General features: G+C 54.8%; 3 protein-coding genes across 8 annotated transcripts; 2 read left to right on the top strand and 1 right to left on the bottom strand.

The window, feature by feature from the left end:
• The first annotated feature begins 1,407 nt into the window (after nt 1-1,407).
• Srpk3 (SRSF protein kinase 3) lies at nt 1,408-6,200 on the top strand. 3 transcript variants are annotated; one of them, XM_020182737.2, is made up of 15 exons: nt 1,408-1,638; nt 1,714-1,844; nt 2,014-2,122; nt 2,225-2,312; nt 2,628-2,715; nt 3,256-3,362; nt 3,447-3,612; nt 3,713-3,738; nt 4,199-4,328; nt 4,417-4,656; nt 4,744-4,844; nt 5,207-5,314; nt 5,397-5,466; nt 5,542-5,634; nt 5,797-6,200. In XM_020182737.2, the coding sequence occupies exons 1-15, from the start codon at nt 1,508-1,510 to the stop codon at nt 5,979-5,981; spliced, it is 1,773 nt and encodes a 590-aa protein (XP_020038326.2). In that variant the 5' UTR covers nt 1,408-1,507; the 3' UTR covers nt 5,982-6,200. The 3 variants fall into 3 exon arrangements, with proteins under 3 accessions (XP_020038326.2, XP_073918867.1, XP_073918866.1); XM_074062766.1 differs by having other exon boundaries at nt 4,223-4,328; nt 5,397-5,634; XM_074062765.1 differs by having other exon boundaries at nt 5,397-5,634.
• A 37-nt stretch (nt 6,201-6,237) lies between these two features.
• Nucleotides 6,238-15,427, bottom strand: Idh3g (isocitrate dehydrogenase (NAD(+)) 3 non-catalytic subunit gamma). 3 transcript variants are annotated; one of them, XM_074062767.1, is made up of 13 exons: nt 15,271-15,427; nt 10,799-10,840; nt 10,435-10,446; nt 10,065-10,162; nt 9,655-9,767; nt 8,394-8,454; nt 8,143-8,275; nt 7,819-7,952; nt 7,471-7,573; nt 7,243-7,389; nt 6,868-6,962; nt 6,721-6,781; nt 6,238-6,434 (listed from the first exon to the last, which is right to left on the bottom strand). In XM_074062767.1, exons 1-13 carry the CDS (start codon nt 15,349-15,351, stop codon nt 6,333-6,335), a joined length of 1,182 nt encoding a protein of 393 aa, XP_073918868.1. In that variant the 5' UTR covers nt 15,352-15,427; the 3' UTR covers nt 6,238-6,332. The 3 variants fall into 3 exon arrangements, with proteins under 3 accessions (XP_073918868.1, XP_073918870.1, XP_073918869.1); XM_074062769.1 differs by lacking the exon at nt 10,435-10,446 and adding an exon at nt 14,246-14,475 and having other exon boundaries at nt 15,271-15,394; XM_074062768.1 differs by lacking the exon at nt 10,435-10,446.
• Nucleotides 15,428-15,521: 94 nt separating this feature from the next.
• Ssr4 (signal sequence receptor subunit 4) lies at nt 15,522-19,699 on the top strand. 2 transcript variants are annotated; one of them, XM_020181761.2, is made up of 6 exons: nt 15,522-15,775; nt 17,639-17,757; nt 18,534-18,608; nt 18,782-18,871; nt 19,154-19,219; nt 19,527-19,699. In XM_020181761.2, exons 1-6 carry the CDS (start codon nt 15,709-15,711, stop codon nt 19,629-19,631), a joined length of 522 nt encoding a protein of 173 aa, XP_020037350.1. In that variant the 5' UTR covers nt 15,522-15,708; the 3' UTR covers nt 19,632-19,699. The 2 variants fall into 2 exon arrangements, with proteins under 2 accessions (XP_020037350.1, XP_020037348.1); XM_020181759.2 differs by having other exon boundaries at nt 15,557-15,775; nt 17,642-17,757.
• The last annotated feature ends 2,311 nt before the right edge of the window (nt 19,700-22,010 follow it).

Here is a 22,010-nt window from a genome sequence, read left to right as displayed (position 1 = left end):
TCCTCCTGCTGTGACATGATACCCAAGGGGAAAGAGGTCATTAGGCCTCCCAGGCTTTGCCTTGCCTCCTGCTTTCCTCTATTAGGAAACACTGGACAACATATGTCCCATCTTTTTTTTTTTTTTTTTTTTGTGGTACTGGGGCTTTGAACTTGAGGCCTGCACCTCGAGTCATTCCACCAGCCCCCCTTTTTTGTGATGGGTTTTTTTTCGGGATAGGGTCATGTGAACTATTTGCTTGAGCTGGCTTCAAACCGCGATCCTCCTGATCTCTGCCTCCTGAGTAGCTAGGGTTGCAGGCGTGATCTTCCAGAGCCCTGTCATATGTCCCATCTTGAGATAAGTACTGTCACTACCAAACCCCCTCCACTTAGCTCGGACTTCCCCAGCAGTCCTGAGTGGCCTCTCAGCTCTACTCTTGCCCCTCTATTCCCTTCTAGAAATAGCCAAAGTAAGCTTTCCAACGGCCAAAAGTGCTTGCCAGCCTCACCAGAACCCTCACTGGCAGCTATAGACTTCAGGAGGGCTCCTGAGCTGATGTCCCCCAGCTCCCAAACATGCTGCAGTGTGGCTAGCATGTGGAGGTCTCCAGCACATCCTACCTGTGCCCCAACTGTGCCCTGTGCTGCCCTGGATGTTTCTGGGAACCCAAATCCTCCTGGTCTCTTGAGATGTAACCCACATTCCCTCCATCACCAAGCGGCTCACGAGCAGTAACTGTGGCTGTTTGTTCCCCAAAGTGAATGTGGCAGAACTGGCCCGCGGTGGGCACTTGGGCAAGTATTGGTGGAGACAGTAAGCAAAGCAAGGTAACCAGCCCTGGAGCTAGAGGAGAGCCATGCAGTCACAGTGACGGAGATCTGGGGGCCTGCCACCTCTGATGAGAGGAATGAGTTGCCCTCAGCTCTCATCTCTGACTCCCTACACAGCCAGGAGGGTTCCAATGACTGCATTCAAGGGAGAACGGGGCTCCCATCTGTCTTAAGTGTCCGGGAACCACAGGAAAATGGGAACGTGGGCAGGGAATGGGCAGGGAATGGGGTTCCCATGGGATTAGGAAGGACCACCTCCAGGAGGGCTCTCACGTGGATTAAGTGGGAAGTCCGAGAACGCTCCAAAAGTTCTAAAAGTGCTTCCAATGCCCTGGAGCTCGGGGGGGGGGGGGGAGCGAGGTCTCAGCCTGAGGACCTGGTGAACAGCATCTTTCCATGGGACCCTCTCCCCCACCCTCCCCACAGTCAGTCCTGGAGTACAGGAACTCTGGATTACTTCCTTCTCGTGTAGGTGGCTCCCTCAGCTTGTGCTGGAGTATGTGGACTCAGTCCCTGGCTTGGTGGCCCCCTCTGCCATGGGGTGTGGGCGAAGCAGGGGGGCTCTGCCAGGGGGCTGGACTCTCCAGGGCCGCCTTCGCTGCGCCGCCCCCTCCCCGCACCGCATACCTTGCCCACAGCTGAGCAGCTGGGAGGCTATTTATAAAGGCGGGTGAGATCAGCGGCAGAGGCTATAAATGCACGGGCCACTGCTGGGCCCCACAGGAGCAGCTGCCAGGGGCGCCAGAGTTGTGGGCCGTGAGGCCGGGATGAGCACCAGCACAGGCGGTGGTGGCGGTGGGGACAGTGGTGGCAGCAGCAGCAGCAGGTATGGCTTGGCCTGGGTGCCTGGGGTCCCTGGTACTTCATGCGCTCACTGCCTGCCCTCCTTCCCCACTCACAGCTCACAGGCCTCCTGCGGGCCTGGGTCCTCAGGCTCTGAATTAGCACCAGCCCCACCAGCACCTCGGATGCTGCAGGGGCTCTTGGGCTCTGATGACGAGGAACAGGAAGACCCCAAGGACTACTGCAAGGGTGAGGCCTGGTCTAGGGTGCCTGCGGTCAGACTGCCACTGCAGGGGCTATGGGCAGTCTGGAAGGAGGGTGCCCAGAGGCCAGGCCCAGATGACCAGCTGGACTGAGCTGTCCTGAGGGACAGGGGAGGGAGATGTCCCCACTATGATCTATCGGCCCCCTTTGGCAGGCGGTTATTACCCTGTGAAGATTGGTGACCTGTTCAATGGACGGTACCACGTGGTGCGGAAGCTGGGCTGGGGCCATTTCTCCACTGTCTGGCTCTGCTGGGATATCCAGTGAGTGGCCCCCACACTTCCCCAGGGCTCATCACTGGCTGGGATCTCCCGCCACGTGAGTCTGGCCAGGACTGGCAGTAAATGAGGGGCTCTGTGTTGCAGGCGCAAGCGCTTTGTTGCCCTGAAAGTGGTGAAGAGCGCAGGACATTACACGGAGACAGCTGTGGATGAGATCAAGCTCCTGAAATGTGTGAGGCACCTCCCCTACTGCTCCAGGCTCCCAGGAACTGCCTGTGGCCTTGCAATGTGGGTGCTGAGCCTGCTGGGGCTCTGCGGACAGAGCAGGCCAGGGCTCCCACAGGGGCTGGCTCCGCCTCCGCCATGCATGGAGAGGGAGGACCTGAAGGAGCAGGCAGAGGGAGGGGAGAGGGGCTGTGGTTTCTTCTTCAAGCAGGACCCAGCTGGAGCAGGACAGTGGGATTAGAGGTGCTTCGGGGGACGCCGTGGGGAGCAGCTGGTAAGGAGCAGGTTGGAGCTATCTGCAGCCCCTTGGCTTTTGTTTCAGGTCCGGGACAGCGACCCTAGTGATCCCAAAAGAGAGACCATTGTTCAGCTTATTGACGACTTCAGGATCTCAGGGGTTAATGGAGTCCGTATCCTTTGCAGGATGAGCAGAGCAGTGTGGCGGCACAGGGGCCAGCTATGCCTTCCTAGGTACTAGGGCCTCAGTTTGCTGTTCTGCAAGCCGATGGGAGTCTATCCCTCACGCGGGACAGTGTACAAAATAACCCGGCCCTTTTTGGCATTTGGGTTGGGATGTGTAGGTAGCCAGATGGCAGTGATTATCTGTGGATGTTGCTGAGTTATCCCCAAATGGCAGGGGCCGCTTCTGAGGCCCTTTAACGTAACTGGGCATAGGACTTGGGCTGGTGTGTGAGGACTCTATGTGCCTCCAGTGTCCTGTCTCTAGGATGACCACAAAATGTACCATTCCAACTGGCACACCTCTAATGGTGACAGGGACACTATAAATAATAACACTGGGACAGTGGTGGCCACCAAGATGGCTCAGGGCAAGTCCTGACTCCTCTACCTATGCACTGCTGGAGCCTTGTTGCCCCTCTGCAGCTGAGGGTGGCAGGGCCAGTGCCCCAGCTATGTGCCTGCTGGCCACCCTTCACTCCAGGCCCCAGATGTGTGCATGGTGCTCGAGGTCCTGGGCCACCAGCTCCTCAAGTGGATAATCAAGTCCAACTACCAGGGTCTGCCTGTGCCCTGTGTAAAGAGCATCGTGAGGCAGGTAGGTACTACAGCCCCCTTTCACCCCAAGCGGCTCAGCTTAGCCTGGGTGTGGCTGTGGGAGCTCAGTTGTGGCTTTCCCCAGGTGCTGCATGGCCTGGACTATCTCCATACCAAGTGCAAGATCATCCACACAGACATCAAGCCCGAGAACATTCTACTGTGTGTTGGTGACGCCTACATCAGGCGCCTAGCTGCTGAGGCCACAGAATGGCAGCAGTCAGGGGCCCTGCCCCCGTCCCGCTCTACAGGTGCCAAAAGCTTGTGCAGGGTTGGGTCTGAGCCTCTGTGCTTCAATCTCTTCCTGAATCTCCATTCCTTTTTCTCCTCCACCCCTGCCTGTACCCCCAGTCAGCACTGCCCCACAGGAGATCTTGGTAAGTTGTGGCACCCCTTTTCCCTGTCTCCTCTCCCTGTCTGAGCCAGCTGGAGGCCATCTCCTCAGAGCTTGCCTCCTTAGTCACACTTGTTCCAGCCCCACTCCCTGAATTCTTGCAGTGGCACTTTTAAAAGGCTAGATGACCCAGGGTGGGTCATATGCCTCAATCTGCCCTTGGAGACCACTGGGCCCACCACGGCCTCCGTGGAAGGGCACTGTGTCTTCCCCTAACATCTACTTCAGGCTGAACTGGGGCTGGGAGGGGACAGGAAACTGGGGCAGACTAACCAGGTCCTCTCCAACCTTCAGCTTTGGGAGCAGAACAGGATGGGAGGCAGGGAGGTGGGTGAGAGGCTGGAATCAAGAGGTATGGCAGCACCATATTCCAACATACATGGAAGCCCCGGGGTCCAGGACCAGGCAGGGAACCTGGGGGGTGACCCTGACTCTGGCGGCAGACTGGTAAGCTGTCCAAAAACAAGAGGAAGAAGATGAGGCGCAAACGAAAACAGCAGAAGCGGCTGCTGGAGGAGCGGCTGCGGGACCTGCAGAGGCTGGAGGCCATGGAGGCCACAGCCCAGGCCGAGGGTGAGGGGCCAGAGGGGGCACTGGGCTGCAGAGCACACATGTGGGCTGCAGGCCTCTGCTCATGCACACCTCTGCCCCATCTCCCCAGACCCCGGCTCAAGATTAGAGGGGGGCAGCGGCTCTACCTCATCTTCAGGCTGCCACCCTGGGGGCACCAGGGCCGGCCTCTCCCCAGCCTCCTCCTCCCCTGCCCCTGGGGGCGACCGCAGTCTCAGCCCCAGCTCACAGACCTCAGGCTTCTCGGGCTCCCTGTTTTCGACGGCCTCCTGCTCCATCCTCTCAGGCTCCTCTAATCAGCGTGAGACTGGAGGTCTCCTATCACCCAGCAGTAAGTGTGGGGAACAGTGGGCAGTGGATAGCAGGGCCAGGAAGAGCTAGGGCGGTTTATTCTCTCTCCCTTCTCTTCTTTCCCCAGGACCATTTGGTGCTTCAAATCTCCTGGTGAACCCCCTGGAGCCCCAAAATGCAGACAAGATCAAGATCAAGATCGCAGACCTAGGCAATGCCTGCTGGGTGGTATGAGCACCTTGGGTGGGCAGGCTGCTTGTGGGGAGCCCTGCCTGGGCCTGTGGAGAACAGGGTCGATTGTGTGGCCTGGGGCTCACATGGCAGTTCTTTCTTGCTGCTGTCATGAGGCAGCAGCGTCTTACCCAGTCAACAGGGCTGGACTCAGGGTAAGGGGTATGGGGCCACTGGAAAGAAGCCAGCCTCAGCCTCGGATCACCTGGCCAGTCCTTCTTGGTACATCTGGGTTTAGGAACCCTAAGGATCAGAGTGAGCCCCATGGATCTCTTGGGTGCATGAACCAGAGGCAGTGGGGCTATAGGGGCTGGCTAGCCTGGCCTGGCCTCTGTTCCCAGGGTTCCTTTTGCCTCCAGCACAAGCACTTCACTGAGGACATTCAGACTCGGCAGTACCGGGCCGTGGAGGTGCTGATTGGCGCAGAGTATGGTCCCCCAGCAGACATCTGGAGTACAGCATGCATGGTAGGCCCACCTAGTTTCCCCTGCACCTTGGGCATTTTGGGCTGGCCTGCCTGCTGACAGCTTCACTTCTCCTTCCTTCCAGGCCTTCGAGCTGGCCACTGGTGATTACCTGTTTGAGCCTCACTCTGGAGAAGACTACAGTCGTGATGAGGGTAGGGGAGGCAGGCCCTGGATTTGGTCTTGGGCCCTCCAGCCCACTCACCCACCTACCTCCTCCCTGTTTACAGACCATATCGCTCACATCGTGGAGCTTCTGGGAGACATCCCCCCAGCCTTTGCCCTCTCAGGCCGTTATTCCCGGGAGTTCTTCAACCGGAGAGGTGAGGACTAAGTGGGCTCAGGTCACATGGCCTAGAGGAAGGGAGAGAAGGGGCCTTGGGTCTGACAGGGAGGGAACACTGGGTCCAAGAAGCCAGAGGTCTTCTTGGCAGAGCCCCAGTGCTAATCAGCTAAGAACAGACTGGTGCTTCCTCCTCACCCAGGAGAGCTGCGGCACATCCACAACCTCAAGCACTGGGGCCTGTACGAGGTGCTGATGGAGAAGTACGAGTGGCCCTTGGAGCAGGCCACACAGTTCAGCGCCTTCCTGCTGCCCATGATGGAGTACATCCCTGAGAAGCGGGCCAGTGCTGCTGACTGCCTCCAGCATCCCTGGCTCAACCCCTAGTCCTGCTGTGGCTGTGGGCCAGGCCAGTTTTGCCATAGTTCTCAGTGCCTTGAAGGAAAGCAGGAGCTGCCCTCACCCACCCTGCTGGGTGCCGGCTTTCTCACTCCCCATGCAGGGCAGAGATGCTGAGGTCAAGCCCATGTCTTAGAGTGTGTCTGAGGACCTAGAGGGTCCTCTGGGTGGGAAAGTGTTTCTTTCTTAATAAAGTGTGAACTGAAACACCAGTGTCCCAGAGTGAGGAAAGCACATGCCAAGGTCTGAGGAAGAAGCTGTTTTATTCTACAGTCTGCCCACCAAGCTGGCTAGAGTGATAAGGGTCCAGGAACGGGCTGAGATGGTTCCAGGAAGAGCTCAAGCCTCTACGGCCTGGCCATTGATGATGCGGATGTGGCGGATGATGTCCTGGATGGCCTGGGATGTGGTGCCCTGGCCCCCGATGTCTGGGGTGTGCATCTGTAGGAGACAGGACGCTTGGGTACACCAGGCTCACCAACATCTGCCTCCACCCAATCGGTGGCCCAGGGCTGCCCACTGTCTCTCATAGCTTGGCAGGGCCTGGAACTATCAACAGGATGGCAGTGATACCAACTAAGGCCCAGATGCCCTACCCTGTCTGATACCACCCTCCCTTTGGGGGCCGCAGTCAGTGTCAGTGGCTGTTTCCAGCCCCTCAGGCTGGTCACACCAGCTCAACATGGGTAAAGGAGGGGACACTGAGAGGGGACAAGAGGAGCCTCACGTTTTCGTTGTCCATGGATGCCAAGACAGCTTTGCGGATAGAGGTGGCATAGGAATGGAGCCTAGAGGAGGGAAAAGCCAGCCTTTGGTCCTCAGGGCCCAGAGGGCTGGCCGGGGGCTCAGAGCCGGGCATCAAGAAGCCACTTACTTTAGGTGGTCCAGCATCATGCAGCTTGCCAGCAGTGTGGCCGTGGGGTTAGCAATATTCTTGTTGGCAATACTCTTGCCTGTGTTCCTTGTAGCCTGGAAGAGAAAGGAGAATAGGTGGAAAACGTAAGAGCGTGACTCCACTCACCTGACATGTCCAGTGGAGGCATACCCCCAGACAGGGAGCAGATGAGGTATGCCAGGGGCTGGGGAGAGGGAACGGGGATGCTCATGGGTATGGGACTTCCTTTCAGGGTATCAAAAATATTGGAACTTAAACAGTGCTGATGGCTACACAGCACCGTGCGGGATGTGAATTATAGCCCAACAAGGCTGCTACGAAACAAAGATAGCATGGCTGCATCTTGGCACTCACCGTCTCAAACACTGCGTATACATGGCCATAGTTGGCCCCAGCCACGAGGCCTGGGCCTCCGACCAGCCCTGCGCAGACGTTGTTGACAATGTTACCGTAGAGATTGGGCATCACCATGACATCAAACTGCTGGGGCCAGGATACCAGCTGCAGGGCAAGGAGAAGGCTGAGCGTGAGGAGCCAGGGGCTCCCAGGGTAGCAGGCTATGGAGCCAGGTGGGCTGATTACCTGCATGGTGGTGTTGTCCACAATCATGTTCTCAAAGGTGATCTGGGGGTAGCGAGCTGCCACCTCCCTGCAGCACTGGAGGAAAAGCCCATCACCCAGTTTCCTAAGCAGAGGTGGGATAGGGAGACACAGGACACCAGTTTGGCCCATCACCGTAGTCAGCTGGAGGGACAAGGTATGCAAAGGGCCGTGGAAGCCCTCGGGGACAACAGGGCACACCCCTGGGTGTGGTCCCTCGGTGGGCAGCCAGTATCCTAGACCCCAAGTCCCTGAGAGCAGACCTGAGCAGGTCCTTCTGGCTGCTTCAGGGCTGCTCACAGAGTAGGCAAGAGGATGTGGAGGACATACATGATGTTGGCCTTGTGCACAGCAGTCACTTTCTTACGCCCAGTCTCGTGGGCCAGCTTGAAGGCGTATTCGGCAATGCGCAGGGACTTGGCCTTGGTGATGATCTTCAGGCTCTCCACCACTCCTGCCACACTCTGAGAAGGGACCGAGGGAGAAGGAAGCGCACTATGGGATACAGTCCTATCACTGAGTACTTCTGGCTTTTTCCTTGCATGGCTCCTGCCCTTGGAGGGGCTCTCTTTTCCTGGTTCCCTTCGACACTGGCCCTGGGTAGGCTCATCCCTAGCCCTCCATAACCCAAGAAGGTCACATAGCTTTGCCTACCTCATGCTCCAGGCTGCTGTACTCGCCCTCTGTGTTTTCTCGCACAATGAGGATATCTATGTCCTTGTGCCGGGTCACCACACCTGGAAGGCTCTTACAGTGAATGACATTGGCATAGAGGTCCAGGCTGGTGCTAGGAGGGGGACAGAAAGAGTAGGCTAGGCTTGAATGGCAGCTGGCCAGGGTTAGGACTCTGTTAGCAGCCCACTGTGGCCTTTACCAAGCCTCCACCCTGTGTATTTGGCTCTCACCGAAGGATGTTGTTTCGAGATTTGTGAGATGGTGGAAGATTATGGTTTGTTTCGATGTTGCCTACAGAACAAAAACAAGATAGGCAGGCTGGAGTGGGGGCCCCCAGGCTGCACTGTGCTGCCATATCTCCCCGCCTAGCCCAGGGGATGTGCACTGAAGGCTGCTCTAATTGCAGAGAGAAGCTTTCTGGAAAAAATACTTCATGGAAAGTAGACAATGTCTTGCAATGGAAGCCCCATGAGGGCAAAGGTGTGTGTGTATGTGTGTGTGTTATTCAGTGAGGAGTTCCAAGGACCTAGAAGAGCACCTGGCACATAGAAGGCACTCAATAAATATTTACTAAATGAATGAATGAACAAATGAATGAATAAATATGATTGGCAGCTAGCCAGGAGGCCCTGTCACTCCCAGGCTCTCTCTGGCTTGAAAGAAAGTGATCACTTCTGTTTATGAACAAGTTGGCTGGCCAGGCTGGCGCCAACAAGGTGACCTTGGCTGGAGTTACTTCCAGGCCCCAAATCAAGGCACTATGCAAGCCCCAGCTCAGGGCCAGACAGCGGCAGCCTGGAACAGGCCACAACTAGACCATAGCTTGGCAGGGCCCTGCCCTGTAGCCCAAGCACCCAGAGGAAGGGAAGCAGAGGCCCAGTGAAGCCAGGGGAAAAGACAGCAGAAGGTACCAAATAGAAAGGCCTTTCTTAGCAGCCCACCAGGACTGCCTGCCCCTCCAAGCTGTCTACTGCCCAGACTGACTTTTCCCAGAGTACCTAGGGCACCCTATGGTTGGCATTAGGCCCACTGGACTGCCAGCACCTGGGACTGCATGTGGGTTCATCCTGGCTTACACATTCTTCACACAGAGCAGCTGATGGGCAGAAGTTTGCAGAATGATTGCTGTTGTGTAAGGACCTGGACCCAATCCAGGAGGGGCTACAACAATCCTTGCTTGAAACATCAACAGCTATGCTAACTAGAGCCAAGGCAGCAGGCAGAGGGTCAGAACTGCATTTCTGACCTTTGGTTGTGAGGAAAGACTCTCAGCAGAGGGCTGCCTCAGGAGGAGGGGTGGGAGCGGGCCTGTTGGTGGACAGGCTCACACGCATATTGCCACTGAGTCTTCAGAATCAGGGTCAACAGGCCCACAGAAACTTCCACCCAGACTCCAAGAACCCTCTCTATCCAGAAAAACCCTAAACTCAGAGCCACAGGGGCCCAGGAGAGGTAAAAGGAACCATGCCTAGCACCTGGCCCCGAGCTTACCCTTCAAGGCCACGCGGTTCCGACGAATGGCCATGATGGCATTGCGGATGTCTTCCTCATCGGCCCTGGAACTCACGTGCACCTCCTCAAAGTCCACTGGCACGCACGCATGCCTGGAGCAGAGCCAAGTCAGGGAGGCTGGCCTGGGGCCTCCTGTGCCTCTTCCAGGAAGCCTACCTCGGCCACAGCATGCAAAGGCCTCTTCCCTGATGCTGTCCACCCTAATCTGGCTCTGGTTGAGAGGGGCTGAGTCCACCCACAACAACTGATAAGGTCGTACTTGAACTCTACAATGCACTGTTACTGGTGGGCATCTGGGCTCACTTGTCCTCTTGGCAGAGTTCCCAGGGGCCCCTGGCTGGACACAGGGCACAACCCTCCCTGAAGGACAAGGCCCAGGGTCTCCATACCTGAACACGGACTTAACATGCAACATGAGCTCCGGCCCAATGCCATCCCCTGGGATCATAGTCACCGTGTGCCGCCCACCATACTTAGCTGATGGAGGCTGCAAGGAAGAAGAGAGCGAAGGTGGATTTTGAGTAATCCACATGCTCCTTGGCTCACATTCAGGGGCTTGAGCTAGAGCCCTTCTTCCCGCCAGCACTGACCCCACAGGCTAGCCAATCTTGAGGTGCCATCTTGGGGCACCCCCCATCCCAGAAAATGTTCTTCAGGGGCTCCCTGGTCAGCAGCATCCCCCAAGCCTACCTGGACTTGGGTTAGCCCCAAAGCAATTAAGAGCCCCTCAAATCTAGCACAGAGGAGAAGAATACTCACAATTGTTTGTTGCTAGAAGGAAGACAGAAAAGAAGAAGACATGGATCAGCCAAGGTTGGAGGAACAAGGCTGTGACCAGGGAACCAAGGCCTTTTCCCTGGGGACGCTGTCTAGCACAACTCAGGGAAGGGCGAGGTGTGAGTGACCTCTGGAGACCATGCCTCGGAGGGAAGGACACGAGGGCCAGGGAGCAAAGAGGCAATAGGCACATGTGCACACACACATATGTATACACACAGTGCGTGCACACACACTCTCATGCATACACATATACATATACACTTATGTGCTCATACACTTACATGTGCATTGACACATACAGTCACACACACACAGGGACACACACCCCAAGCCAGGTACTTACTGAGGAGATGCTCCTGTGGGGAGCCTCATGGGCACCCAGAACCTGCCAAAGAGAACCCAAATGCCAACATTGGTTATCCAACCCAAACCAGGCATCAGTAGCTCATGCCTGCAATCTTAACTACTTGGGAGGCTGAGGTCGGGAGGATCATATTTGGAGGCCAGCCTAGGCAAACAGTTCATGAGACTCCATCTCCAAAAAATCCAGAGCAAAATGGACTGGAGGTGTGGCTCAAGAGGTAGAGTGTCTGCTTTGCAAGCGCAAAACCCTGAGTTTAAACGTCAGTCCTACCAAAAACACACAAAAGTCAGGTTGACAAAGGCTGGTCTAGCTCTTAATAGGGAGGAGGAACTGTCCCCACTGTGCCCAGACAGGACTCCGCCCATGCAGTCCTGACCAGTGAACAGCACACCATGTGCCCAAGACAGATGCCTCCAAAGCCTCCATTTCTAACAACTGGCCCACTGGAACACCAAAGAAAGTTGTTCCAACACTTTATTCTCCTTGCGGCTCTTGGGTCAGTTTATTAAAATCTTTTTGCCATCCCCCTTTTGTTTTGAATTCTGATTTTTTTTTTGCCAATTAGTGCTATTCACTGATATCCATAAGAAGGAAAAGTTGGCAAACTAAACATAGTGCAAAAGAGAAATCGTCGCAACAAACCATGACAACAATAATTTTATCATGTCTTCTCTCAGTTCTCCTTACAAACCCAGCACATGATCACTGCAGTAAAAGCAGGAGGGGGAGGTAAGGAGAAGATGGCATCTGGCTACCCTGAACAGAAATCAAAAGGAAATGTGTAGGGAGAGTGATGACAGACAACAATCTCTGGGAAGGCTTTCATCAAAGACGACAAGCTGCTTTGTGGCCTGGATGGATGATAAATGTCCCCAACCTCCTGACTAGGAAACAGCTGGGTTTGACCATGCCAGTGCCACATCTGACAGCCTCAGAGTAAAAACTGCCAGGGTCGAAGAGGCTAGGTGCTAAGAAGTGACATACTGTCCTGGAGACAGACGCCAATGCCCCAGGCACTGCAGGAAAGCTTTCCTCCATCCCTGTTGTGCCCCACTTAGTAAGACACCCCAGAAGGCAATGGCAGAGCCAAGATCCTCCTTATCTCTTGAAGATACCCTGCCACTCACCCACTAGGCAGCAGCACAGTGTTCTAGCCAATGACAGAAGCACTTTGGCCATTTTCTACAGAGCCGTATCTTCCTGCTAGAAGAGCAGAAGGCACAGGCCAGAGTCTGGCTGCTCCCTGTCTGGGTCCACCTGGCCCTGACTTATAAGTGGCCCACTTGCCCAAGCACTGGCAATGCAGGCATGTCACTCACTGGCCCATGCCAAGGGTTACTAGGGATGACCACTAGAACCCCAAGGGCACCTCACCGAACTCTGTGACACAAGGTACACTTGGGACTTTTGTGTTTTCTTCTAGCACTTGTCAATATCTAGATTCATCTTATTTGTAGACTCTTGATATAAGCTTTTAAAAGGTGGTGGTAGATTTGGCCCTTCCTCCTGGGAGCCTTCTGTGATGCCCTAAGGCTGCCAAGCTGGGCTCCTAAGGCTCTACCCACTCCCTTCCACCACCAGCTAGGAGATGCTGCCCTACATTATTATTGCTGCTCTGTTCCCTTCCAAGCCCCCTGAGAGCAGAGGCCATGTCTGTCTGGTCCTTCACTGTCACTCTAACACCCAGTACAAGAGCTGGAGGCATGGCTCAAGTAGTAAGACAGCCTATCTACCAAGTGCAAAAACCCTGAGTTCAAACCCCAGTACTACTAAAAAAAAAAAAAAAGTAGCAGCCAGGCACCGGTGGCTCACCCTGTAATCCTAGGTACCCAGGAGGCAGAAATCAGAAGGATGGCAGTTGGAAGCCAGCCCCAGGCAAGCAGTTCATGAGACTCTATCTCAAAAAAAAAAAAAAAAAAAACCCAACACAAAAAAGGGCTGGTGGACTGGCTCAAATGGTAGAGCGCATACCTAGCAAGCATGAGGCCCTGAGTTCAAACCCCAGTGTCCCCCCCCAAAAAAAAGTAGCTTTCTGGGGTGTGGCTCAGGTGGGAAAGTACCTACCTAGTACGTGTGAGGCCCTGAATTCAAACCCCAGTACCATCAAGACCCAGCACACAGCCTATCCCAGACAGGCACAAGGAACATTTCCTGAGTGCACAAGCACATCAGAAAATGAAGAAACAGGTGGAGACCAGGGAGATCTCAGTCCAAATCCACCATCTGTTAGTACTGTTCTGTTCCATCAGAAATCCATGGAACAGAGGCACCAACTCCATGTGACTACTGGAAAGCTTAGAGAAAGGAAGTATGTGCACTGTTCACAGGCTCCAGCAGGGCAGATGGATCTGTGCTAAGACCCCTTCACCCTACCACCCCATCAGGTCTGAGTTCAAAGCTGGTGTCCTTGGGGGATGCAGGGTTGACCCCTGCAGCTTCTGGGCTTCAGCTGTGGTGATGAGCCAGCCTCCCAAGGGCCTACTCCAGGCCTGGCTTGAAGTTTGTGAACCCCTGTCCACAGATGGCAACATTACCACTGGGACTGAACCTCTCCCGCACCTGCTTCCTCTGCCAGATGTTCCATTGGGTTTCAGCCAAAGTCCCAAAGTCCCAAAGAACTCTCCAGACAGAGACTTCCCTGACCTTGCTCAGTACAGATGCCGGCATTTTCCTTCAGAGGATTCCAAACGCTTCACTTCACACCCAGGTTCCCCTGAAAAGCTACAATGAAAGGAGCCCAGTATATGGTAGGCCTGGATATGCCCCAGCTACCTGCTCATCCATTGTCCTGTTATAGTTCCACAGAAAGACAGGCATTAGGTGTGGTATGTACTCCTGCTGATGGGCTCCCACACTCCATGTCTTACTAAGGCTTCTTTCTCTCTTTGGTGTATTTCTCTTGGACCAAGGACCAAGAGTGGCTGCATGCTTTCCCAGGAATTCTCAACCAGTGGAACCCTCTATAAGAGTCCCCATACCCAAGCCAGGCACCAGTGGCTCACACCTGTAATCCTAACTACTTGAAAGGCTGAGATTGGGAAGATCGTGGTTCAAGGCCAGCCCAGGCCATTAATTCATGAGACCCGCCCCCCATCTCCAAAATAATCAAAACAAAAATGGACTGGAAGTGTGGCTCAAGCAGAAGAGTGCTTGCTGTGTAAACATGAAGCTCTGAGTTCAAACTCCAATCCCATCAAAAAAAATAATTTCCATACCCAGGACAACCAGTGTCAGGGCAAAGCCCTGCCTGGCTACCAACCATTCACTGCTCCCTATTCCCAACCCACAAAGCGGGTCAGGGAGGAGACAGATGTCTTCATTTAAGAACCTGCAGGTTGGTGGAGTGGCTCAAGTGGTAGAGCACCTGCCCAGTAAGCATGAGGCCCTGAGTTCAAACTCCAATATAGGAAAAAAAAAAAAACCAACCTGCTGGAGCCTCCAAGGCCTCTGGAAATCTTCTATACACTGCTGTCCTTTCACCAGCAGTGTGGAAGAAGCTGACGTTTTAAAGAGAATTTAATAGCGTATATGCAGGCTTCCTCAGAGGACAGAAATGTGACAAGTATCCGGAATTCATGGAGTTTTGGAAGATCAGATTTGGCAGGATACTCTGAGAACATGAGGTCCCCTCCTCCTCTCACTGGACATAGAAGAAACTGGAACCCAGAGAGAAGAGGGGACTGGCCTAAGGCCATGCAGTGGTCAGTGGGGAAGCGAGGCCTGGGGAATCATATCTCTTACCCCTCAGAACCAGTGTTGGCTAGCTGCTGCTAAGTAGTACTAACCAGGACCTAAGCTATAATCATCTTAAATGTGTTCAAGGAGAGAAGAATCAGACCTGAATAACCAAGACCCCAAAAGCAGAACTGAGGAAGCAAAGCCCGCGCAGCCTCTAGCCGCAACCAGTCTCAGAAACTCTGGCTCCCTCTCGTTATTACAAACGCTTAGGAAGGGGGTCATCTGAGGCCTTAGGAATGTGGACGGGATCAGGGGTGACTGGAAAAGTCCGACTCTACATCTCCACCCTGACAGGTGACAAAAGCGGTCCATGAGAGGGAAAGCGGAGGAGGAACTGAGTCCGAGAACGGGATACCCAAGGCAATACCAGCAAGGCGGGCCGGGACGTGTGACCGCCTAATGAGGGTTCCCACAAGGACATTAGGGAGGTGACACTCCGCCGCCGCGGCCCACCCTCCCGGCCGGTTCAGAGCCCCAGCCACCAGATACAGAGCCCTGGAGGAGCCATACCAGGGCGATCTTCACCAACCCCTCACTGACAGTGGAGGTGGCCAATGAACACCAGCATGCAGCCCTCTCCCCGCCCCTTCTGGGGTCTGTAGCCAATCGAACTGCAGGCTGCTCAAAGAGCGGCCGTCCCGGTCCCGGACCAAATAGGGTGCGAAGTCCCCCAGTGAGCGCTGCGGCTGTTCAGCGGCCCGCTCCCCACTCACCTCCCAAGAACGGCAGAACAGAGCTGGCCTGAGCGCTGCCTTCGCAGCACCGCCAACGGAGGTCGCCACCTTCAGCGCCATGACAGAAAGTGACAGCCGCCGCAGGTCCAACGTTAAGATACTATTCTCGCGAGAGTTCAGAGGGCGAGAAGTCCAGGCGAAGGCGAGAGTTCAGCACTGCGCACGCGCTCGGCTGTGCCGGTTCCCACACCTCCTTCCGGTGCTTGGAGTGCCGCCTCCGCCATCTTGTTGGGGGAGCGCGGTCTGCTGCACCCATGGCTCGGGGAGGGGACACGTCAGTGCCGCCAGCGACGTCATAGGCCCAGCCCTGCCCGCTGGCACACGATTGGCTGCCGCGGCCGCTTACGAGTCGGGCTTCCTCGTCTGCTCCGCGTGGTCAGGGCAACTTGCTCTTTTCCTCTCGGCAGAGAACAGGCGATGGCGGCGATGGCATCTCTCGGCGCCCTGGCGCTACTCCTGCTGTCCGGCCTCTCTTGCTGCTCAGGTAGCGGCCTGGTCGGAGCTTGTTTCTGGCGAGCCTCTGTCCCGTGGCAGGTGGTGCTGGGGGGAGGAGGGGTGCGGGCGTGGCGGGGGTCTGGCCCTTCGTAGGCCTGTCGCTACGGGGCGCGGCAACCAAAGCACCACTCACGTTTACCCAGCAGCTAAGCTGCTGAGAAGAAACAGCCAGACCTTTCTCTCATGCTCATGGCAGAGTCCCAAAACTTGCACTGTGCTCCCCGCCACCAGCTTGATACGTCCCTGCCCCTGCTCCCTGTCTCAGGGTAGTAGGACGGGAGCAAAGCCGTACAGCGCTGAGCAATCGCTGTGAGAAATAGAGCTGGCCTGGAGGAGCCAGTGCGGTGCAGGCCAGGCTTCCCCAAGAAAGTGAGAGCTAAAAGTGAGAGGGAGCAATGATGGTTGAGGCAGAGGGATAGAGAGCCAAGAGCGTGGGGCAAGTTAGATAGGGAGCAGAAGAAGTAAATAGAGGCCTTAAGTGCCAGGCCAAAGACTGGTGACTTTCACAGAGGCCCTTGTGTGTCCGTCCCAAGGTTTGCAGCAGAACTGAGCCACGATCCCATTGATTTATATTCGTGTCGTCTTAACACCTGGTGTCGGGGTTGAGCTCATCCTGGAGTCCAGGAGTTTAGGAGGTTGTTAAAATAGGCTCATCAGGTCTGGTGGCCTGGACTGAGCAGAAAGCTGTGTTTTGTTTTTTTGTTTTTTGAGTTGTTTGTTTTTTTTGCGGTACTGGGGTTTGAACCCAGGGCCTATGCCTTGAGCCACTCCACCAGTTCTTTTTTGTGATGGATTTTTTTCAAGATAGGGTCTCACAAACTATTTGCCCAGACTGGCTTGGAACCACGATCCTCCTGATCTCTGCCTCCTAAGTAAGCTAGGATTAGAGGCTTGAGCCACTGGCACCCAGCAGGAGCTGCTTTTTACATGTCTGGGTAACTGAGTACTTAAGGCCAGGGATGTCTTAAAAAGACAAACCTGACTGTAAAACTTGTCAGGGGCTCCAGTGTCCATAGGAAAAAGACCCAACCTAGCAGGGCACACAGCCTGCAGGATCTGGCCCAATAACGACACCTCACTACTGTTCCTAGGCACCTTCCTCCTGCTGTCCAGACTCAAAGCCTTCTCCAACTTCCTCAGCTTAAACAGTCATTCTGCCAAGACATTACATTTGGAGAGCAATTGATGGAGAAGTTTCCCTCTGTGAACTTCACACTCTGACTTACCCACTACCCTTCTTTTCCTATAGCCTGCGGTATGGAGATGACTCTGGTTAGGTCCTTGTTCAGGGCTGACTAGAGACAAGTTGTATGTCTGAATCCAGAGGCTCTTCTGTTTATTCCCATCAGGAACACTGGGACTGGTCTTGGCTTTCAGATAACTGGCTGGGTGCAGAGACCCTTTCTCTCATCTTGAAAGCCTCTGTTTGCTGCCAGCACCATACTTGGTATTTCTGCTGAGGATGCCTTCAGTGAGCGTTAGCGCAGTGCGTGGCCCCCTGGGCTTCTGAGGTGCTCCAGGCATGTTGTGTGGCCTCCCTAGGTTCAGCCATAGATCTGACTGGTACAGTGAATCTAACTCTCCACGCTCCCCAGACACATACTTCCTCTTCCCTTGCTATGAATCAAGGTCCACCTCTGCAAAGCCTTCCCTTCCCCTTCCTGGCCTGTCTTCATGGCTGGCATACTCTGTTTCTAGTACTGACTGAGTGCTGGGATTGTTCTCCCAGACCCCACCTGGCCAGAGCAAGACTTGTGTATCCTCAGCTGACTGGATCTGACAGGCAGAGTCAGAGGAGACCCTCCTGCCCTCAGCCTGGCACATGCAAGTCAGCCTTGCCTCCTCCCTGCAGCAGAGGCCTGCCTGGAGCCCCAGATCACTCCTTCCTACTATACCACATCGGACGCTGTCATTTCCACTGAGACAGTCTTCATCGTGGAGATCTCCCTGACATGCAAGAACAGGGTCCAGGTGAGGCAATGGGGGTTCATCCAGGAGGGTACAAGAGTGGGAGCACTGGCAGTTGACAGCCTAACCAGAGGACCTTAGCAACAGGGAGAATAAGGATTCCAGTTCACAGGATGTAGGAGAGATCAGGGCACAGCAAAGCCAGATTCCAGCAAGCATTTCCTGACCTGCTTGATACGCTTTGCCTACGTGTAATACCATTGGTTAGACACCCCATTGGTTCCTGAATGAATGTCTGAAACATGAAAAAAAACGGGGGCTCTTCCATTCCTTATCTCATTGCACTTTGCCAGAGTGTATGTGTGGGTATTTTGTAGGTTCATGATTGAGGAGCCCTGACCTCGGCTACTGATCTGCGTTCCCAAAAAGTCCAAAGAAGGACCTTTTGAAACGTTCCTAGGGTTATACACTTCTCGGACATCTTTGGGCACCCCTTGACCTTAGCACCTCCCTTGCAAGCTCTATGAAATAATAAGGACATTTCCATCATCCCAAACTGTTCCAATTAGCAGACTTGCTGTGGGTCAAGTTAGACCTGGCCAGGCTGAGGGAGGGAAGGGTGGGGGGTGGGGTCTGGCCCTATCCCTCCAAGGAGATAGAATGGAGAAAGACAGTGACTTCATGAATGGATGTTGGATTCCTAGTATGGCTCTGAGTTGTGACCAGCCTACTTCTGTGGTTCTTCTGTAGTGGCCCCTGCCAAACAAACAGTCCCCAACTGGGCCCATAGCATGCCCAGAGAGGGGAGAACGTGACTGTCCCCTTGTCCTCCCACCCAGAACATGGCTCTTTATGCTGATGTTAGCGGAAAACAATTCCCCGTCACCCGAGGCCAAGATGTGGGCCGTTACCAGGTAAGGGATGCAAAGTCCAGAGTTATTGGGGAAAGCTCCTCGCTCATGATTATGACCTGAAGCAGGGATGGGGCTCCAGGACTAACGGGGCTGTTCACAGTGTTGTGCTAGCACTGGCAGGGTGGCCTTTCATGTGTCCACTCTGCCTACCCCCTGCCAAACACGCCAACCAGGTGTCCTGGAGTCTGGACCACAAGAGCGCCCATGCAGGTACCTATGAGGTCAGATTCTTCGATGAAGAGTCCTACAGCCTCCTAAGGAAAGTGAGTATTGTCTGAGGTCCCAAGAAGGTAGGGCCCACCCTGCTCTACCCTGCTCACCCTGCGATCCCCTTCTGAAGCTTTAGCCCACTAGTGGCCTTGCTTATGTGGAGCAAGGATGGGTGAAGTGGGTGCCTTTCAGTGCTCCCTTCCTTATCTGTCTCTTGCCTGTTTTTCCTCCTTTGTTCTTCTTGTGACTTGGGCCAGCGCTCCCACCTTTCCTACCCGTCTCCGCCCCCCCTGGGGTCTACCCAGCATCTCTTGACCCTAGCATGTCCCTTGCAGGCTCAGAGAAATAATGAGGATGCTTCCATCATCCCACCCCTGTTCACAGTCAGCGTGGACCATAGGGTGAGTAGCCTTGTCTGGGGAACACTGAGCACATGACACGCCTCATCTTTTGTGGGGGTTGGGGCTGAGAGGAAGTTCTCATGCTCTGCAGCCCCAGGTCTACCTGCTTGCTGTCACTGGCCAGTGTGGCTTTGTATCCTTGAGGATAGGTGACCAGGGCTGGCTGTCCCTGTCACTCCCCTAAGCTGCCTTTCGATCTCTTCTTTTTTTTTTTTTTTTTTTTTTTGGAACTCAGGGCCTCACGCTTGCTAGGCAAGCATTCTACCACTTGAGCCACTCTGCCAGCCATTGGTCTCCTTTCTTTCAGGGCACCTGGAATGGACCATGGGTCTCCACTGAGGTACTGGCTGCAGCGATCGGTCTGGTGATCTACTACCTGGCCTTCAGTGCAAAAAGCCACATCCAGGCCTAAGGGCAGCTCCCCTAGCCCTCCTGTTTCTTTCAATAAACAGTCACTATTTGCCATGACTACATTCCAAACACAGGGCTCCTGGGTTATACTGCCATGCTTTCCCCACACAGGGAGAGCTAGGGACCCTGCTGTCCGTGTCCTCCTAGACAGTGAAGGTACCAAATAGAGAACTCTCTACTTTCCCCCAGCCAGCCTTCCCCAGTGTCCTGGGTTCACCTCTGTGTCTCTATCCTGGTTGCCTGCATAGTTTGGGCTCAGTGCCCCCCCCCCCTTTTCCCCACATAACCTCTTCAGCAAAGAGCACTGCCTTGTTCTCTCCCACCCTGTCTCTGAGGTAGGGCCAGGTTTCTATCTGGCCTGTCTTCCCAGGGCCAGCATGACCCTGGACCTTCCAGGCCTCCCTTGGGCTGGTGAGCCGGGAGGAAGGCAGAGGCCTTTCCTAATTTCCCCCAAATCGAGCAGTCAGTACCAAGGATTACAGTCAGCTTCTTCCTGATGGCTCTTGTGTGTGGAGTCTGGGCATATGTGCCTTGCTTGCTGAGCAGTGAGGCCATCTTTCTGATGCAGTTGAAGATAGCACATGTACCAGATACCCACGGTATACAGTTGGCCAGGGCCCACACCCCCCTCCCTTCAGATTCCACCCCATGCTGCTTCCCAGCTTGCTGTTGTTCATATTGTCAGCTTTAGCATGGGAGATTTAGAAAACAGACCCCCAGCCACCCACTGCTCCCTACCATGAGTACCCAGGGCCAGTAGGACACCAGGCAGACATTCCTGCACATGCTCATTCAGGCTCCACATTCCAGCTCACCTTAGCCCTCTATCAGCCCAGTTTCCAGGCTTGACACATGCTGGGCCCCAACCATTTGAATGGTGCTCTTTACTGTCACAGCTGGTGTGGTAGTGAGGGCCGTGGGGTCCAAAGGGGTGAGGTGCAAATCTCAACCCAGCAGTGTCACTGTGCCACCCTTAAGGTACCTATTCTGGGTTATCAGTGAGGGAATCACTAGGACCACCTGACACTTGGGCCAACCAGACTTAGTCCCTCCCTGCCTGGGGTCTATCTCAAGGCACTGGGAGGGATAGAAGTTTGAGGTTTACCTGTGATCTGGCTCAATTCACTAACCTGCCAGGGGATGTCCTCCAGCCTAAGGGGGAGCCTGCCTCCCACCCACAGTCCATGGGAAGTGCACTGGGATGGGTGACTCCCAGGAATGGGGACCGGGTACAACAGGAGAATTGAAGCTGAGAATACTGGAGGACTGTACCACAGTAACTCAGCAGAAGAGGTTTCTGGATTCCAGAAATAGACCAGTGGTGAAATGGGATCAGTAGCTGCTCCCTTTGGCTGCTAAGGAACAAATGACAAAATGATCACTCCAGCAGCTTATGCATGGCAGAGGCAGGCAACAGCTATCAGCCACCTACTGGCTCTTTTTGGTTCTGGCTCCACCACCTGGCCCAATGGCCATGTGAAGTCACTGCTCCAGGGCATCCATAACTATGTGCTGCCAGCCCTCCTGGCGCCACCAATACCACAGTCAGCCAAGGGAGTCTAGGCTCTGGGCCCATGCTGGCCCAGATCCTGTGAACACGCCATCAGAGCAACAATGGCTGGCTCCAGAGCCAAAGGGAGCCCCCAGCAGGTAGACAGGAAGTTGGCCTTGACCTTCACTGGGATCCACATAGGCTCTGAATGTTACCTTCCTGAAGGTCAGGGAGCTGATTACAAAAGTTTGGTGTGCCAAGCCCTCCGCTAGAGAGGCCCCAAGAGGAATGGGGGAGCCAGCATCTCTAGCCTCCTGCCTTGCTCCCACTCCCACTGCCCCCCAAAAAGGCCTCCAACCTTTCCCTGCTCACTGGTGTACCTGGGCAGGACTGCCATGTGACCAAGTTTGGCCTTCCCTCCCAGAGCTGCTCAATGTGGCTACCAGAGATGAGACTGTGCCCTTGTGACCTGACCTTCTCAGCAGAACTTGGCTTCTGGGAATGCGCCCCTGCACTTCCCACTCACGCTCTTCTTGGCATCTTATCCGTCACCAACTCACTGTCTGGATCTTGGCATCTGAGACTTAATGAACTGAGATCTCTTCTCCCAGCACAAACATTATGAGAATGAACACAAGGAGACCACAATTCAACCAAGTAAAAAGGCAGCTTGCTTTATTCTTGAGATGCAGGTGGGGGGCAGGGGCAGCCTGTTTCCCTCCAGTCTGGGCTTCTCCAAACCTGAGGGGCACCACACAGGCAACATATTTGCAAACTGCAACACCAGGATGAAGAAGTTGGGGGGGATCTCCCTCTCGGTCAGCTCACCTGCCTGCCACTAGGTCCAGCTCTCAAAATCACCACCAAGTCCTCTTCAGGCAAGACAGC

Source organism: Castor canadensis, chromosome X (assembly GCF_047511655.1).
Source record: "Castor canadensis chromosome X, mCasCan1.hap1v2, whole genome shotgun sequence".
In the NCBI taxonomy this organism is placed as follows: Eukaryota; Metazoa; Chordata; class Mammalia; order Rodentia; family Castoridae; genus Castor; species Castor canadensis.
The sequence above is the reverse complement of the archived record's forward strand: the minus strand, read 5'-3'. Positions and strand labels throughout refer to the sequence as shown.

Excerpts from the sequence above, each read along its gene's own strand:
- Srpk3 (XM_074062765.1), top strand. The coding sequence starts at position 1,508 with ATGCACGGGCCACTGCTGGGCCCCACAGGAGCAGCTGCCAGGGGCGCC. Across the intron at positions 3,613-3,712 it reads GCCCCCGTCCCGCTCTACAG|TCAGCACTGCCCCACAGGAG; the intron begins GTGCCAAAAGCT and ends CTGTACCCCCAG. Across the intron at positions 3,739-4,198 it reads CTGCCCCACAGGAGATCTTG|ACTGGTAAGCTGTCCAAAAA; the intron begins GTAAGTTGTGGC and ends CTCTGGCGGCAG.
- Idh3g (XM_074062767.1), bottom strand. The coding sequence starts at position 15,351 with ATGGCGCTGAAGGTGGCGACCTCCGTTGGCGGTGCTGCGAAGGCAGCG. Across the intron at positions 7,574-7,818 it reads GTGCACAAGGCCAACATCAT|GAAACTGGGTGATGGGCTTT; the intron begins GTATGTCCTCCA and ends ACCTCTGCTTAG. Across the intron at positions 7,390-7,470 it reads TGGACAACACCACCATGCAG|CTGGTATCCTGGCCCCAGCA; the intron begins GTAATCAGCCCA and ends CTTGCCCTGCAG.
- Ssr4 (XM_020181761.2), top strand. The coding sequence starts at position 15,709 with ATGGCGGCGATGGCATCTCTCGGCGCCCTGGCGCTACTCCTGCTGTCC. Across the intron at positions 18,609-18,781 it reads AAGATGTGGGCCGTTACCAG|GTGTCCTGGAGTCTGGACCA; the intron begins GTAAGGGATGCA and ends CACGCCAACCAG. Across the intron at positions 19,220-19,526 it reads CAGTCAGCGTGGACCATAGG|GGCACCTGGAATGGACCATG; the intron begins GTGAGTAGCCTT and ends CCTTTCTTTCAG.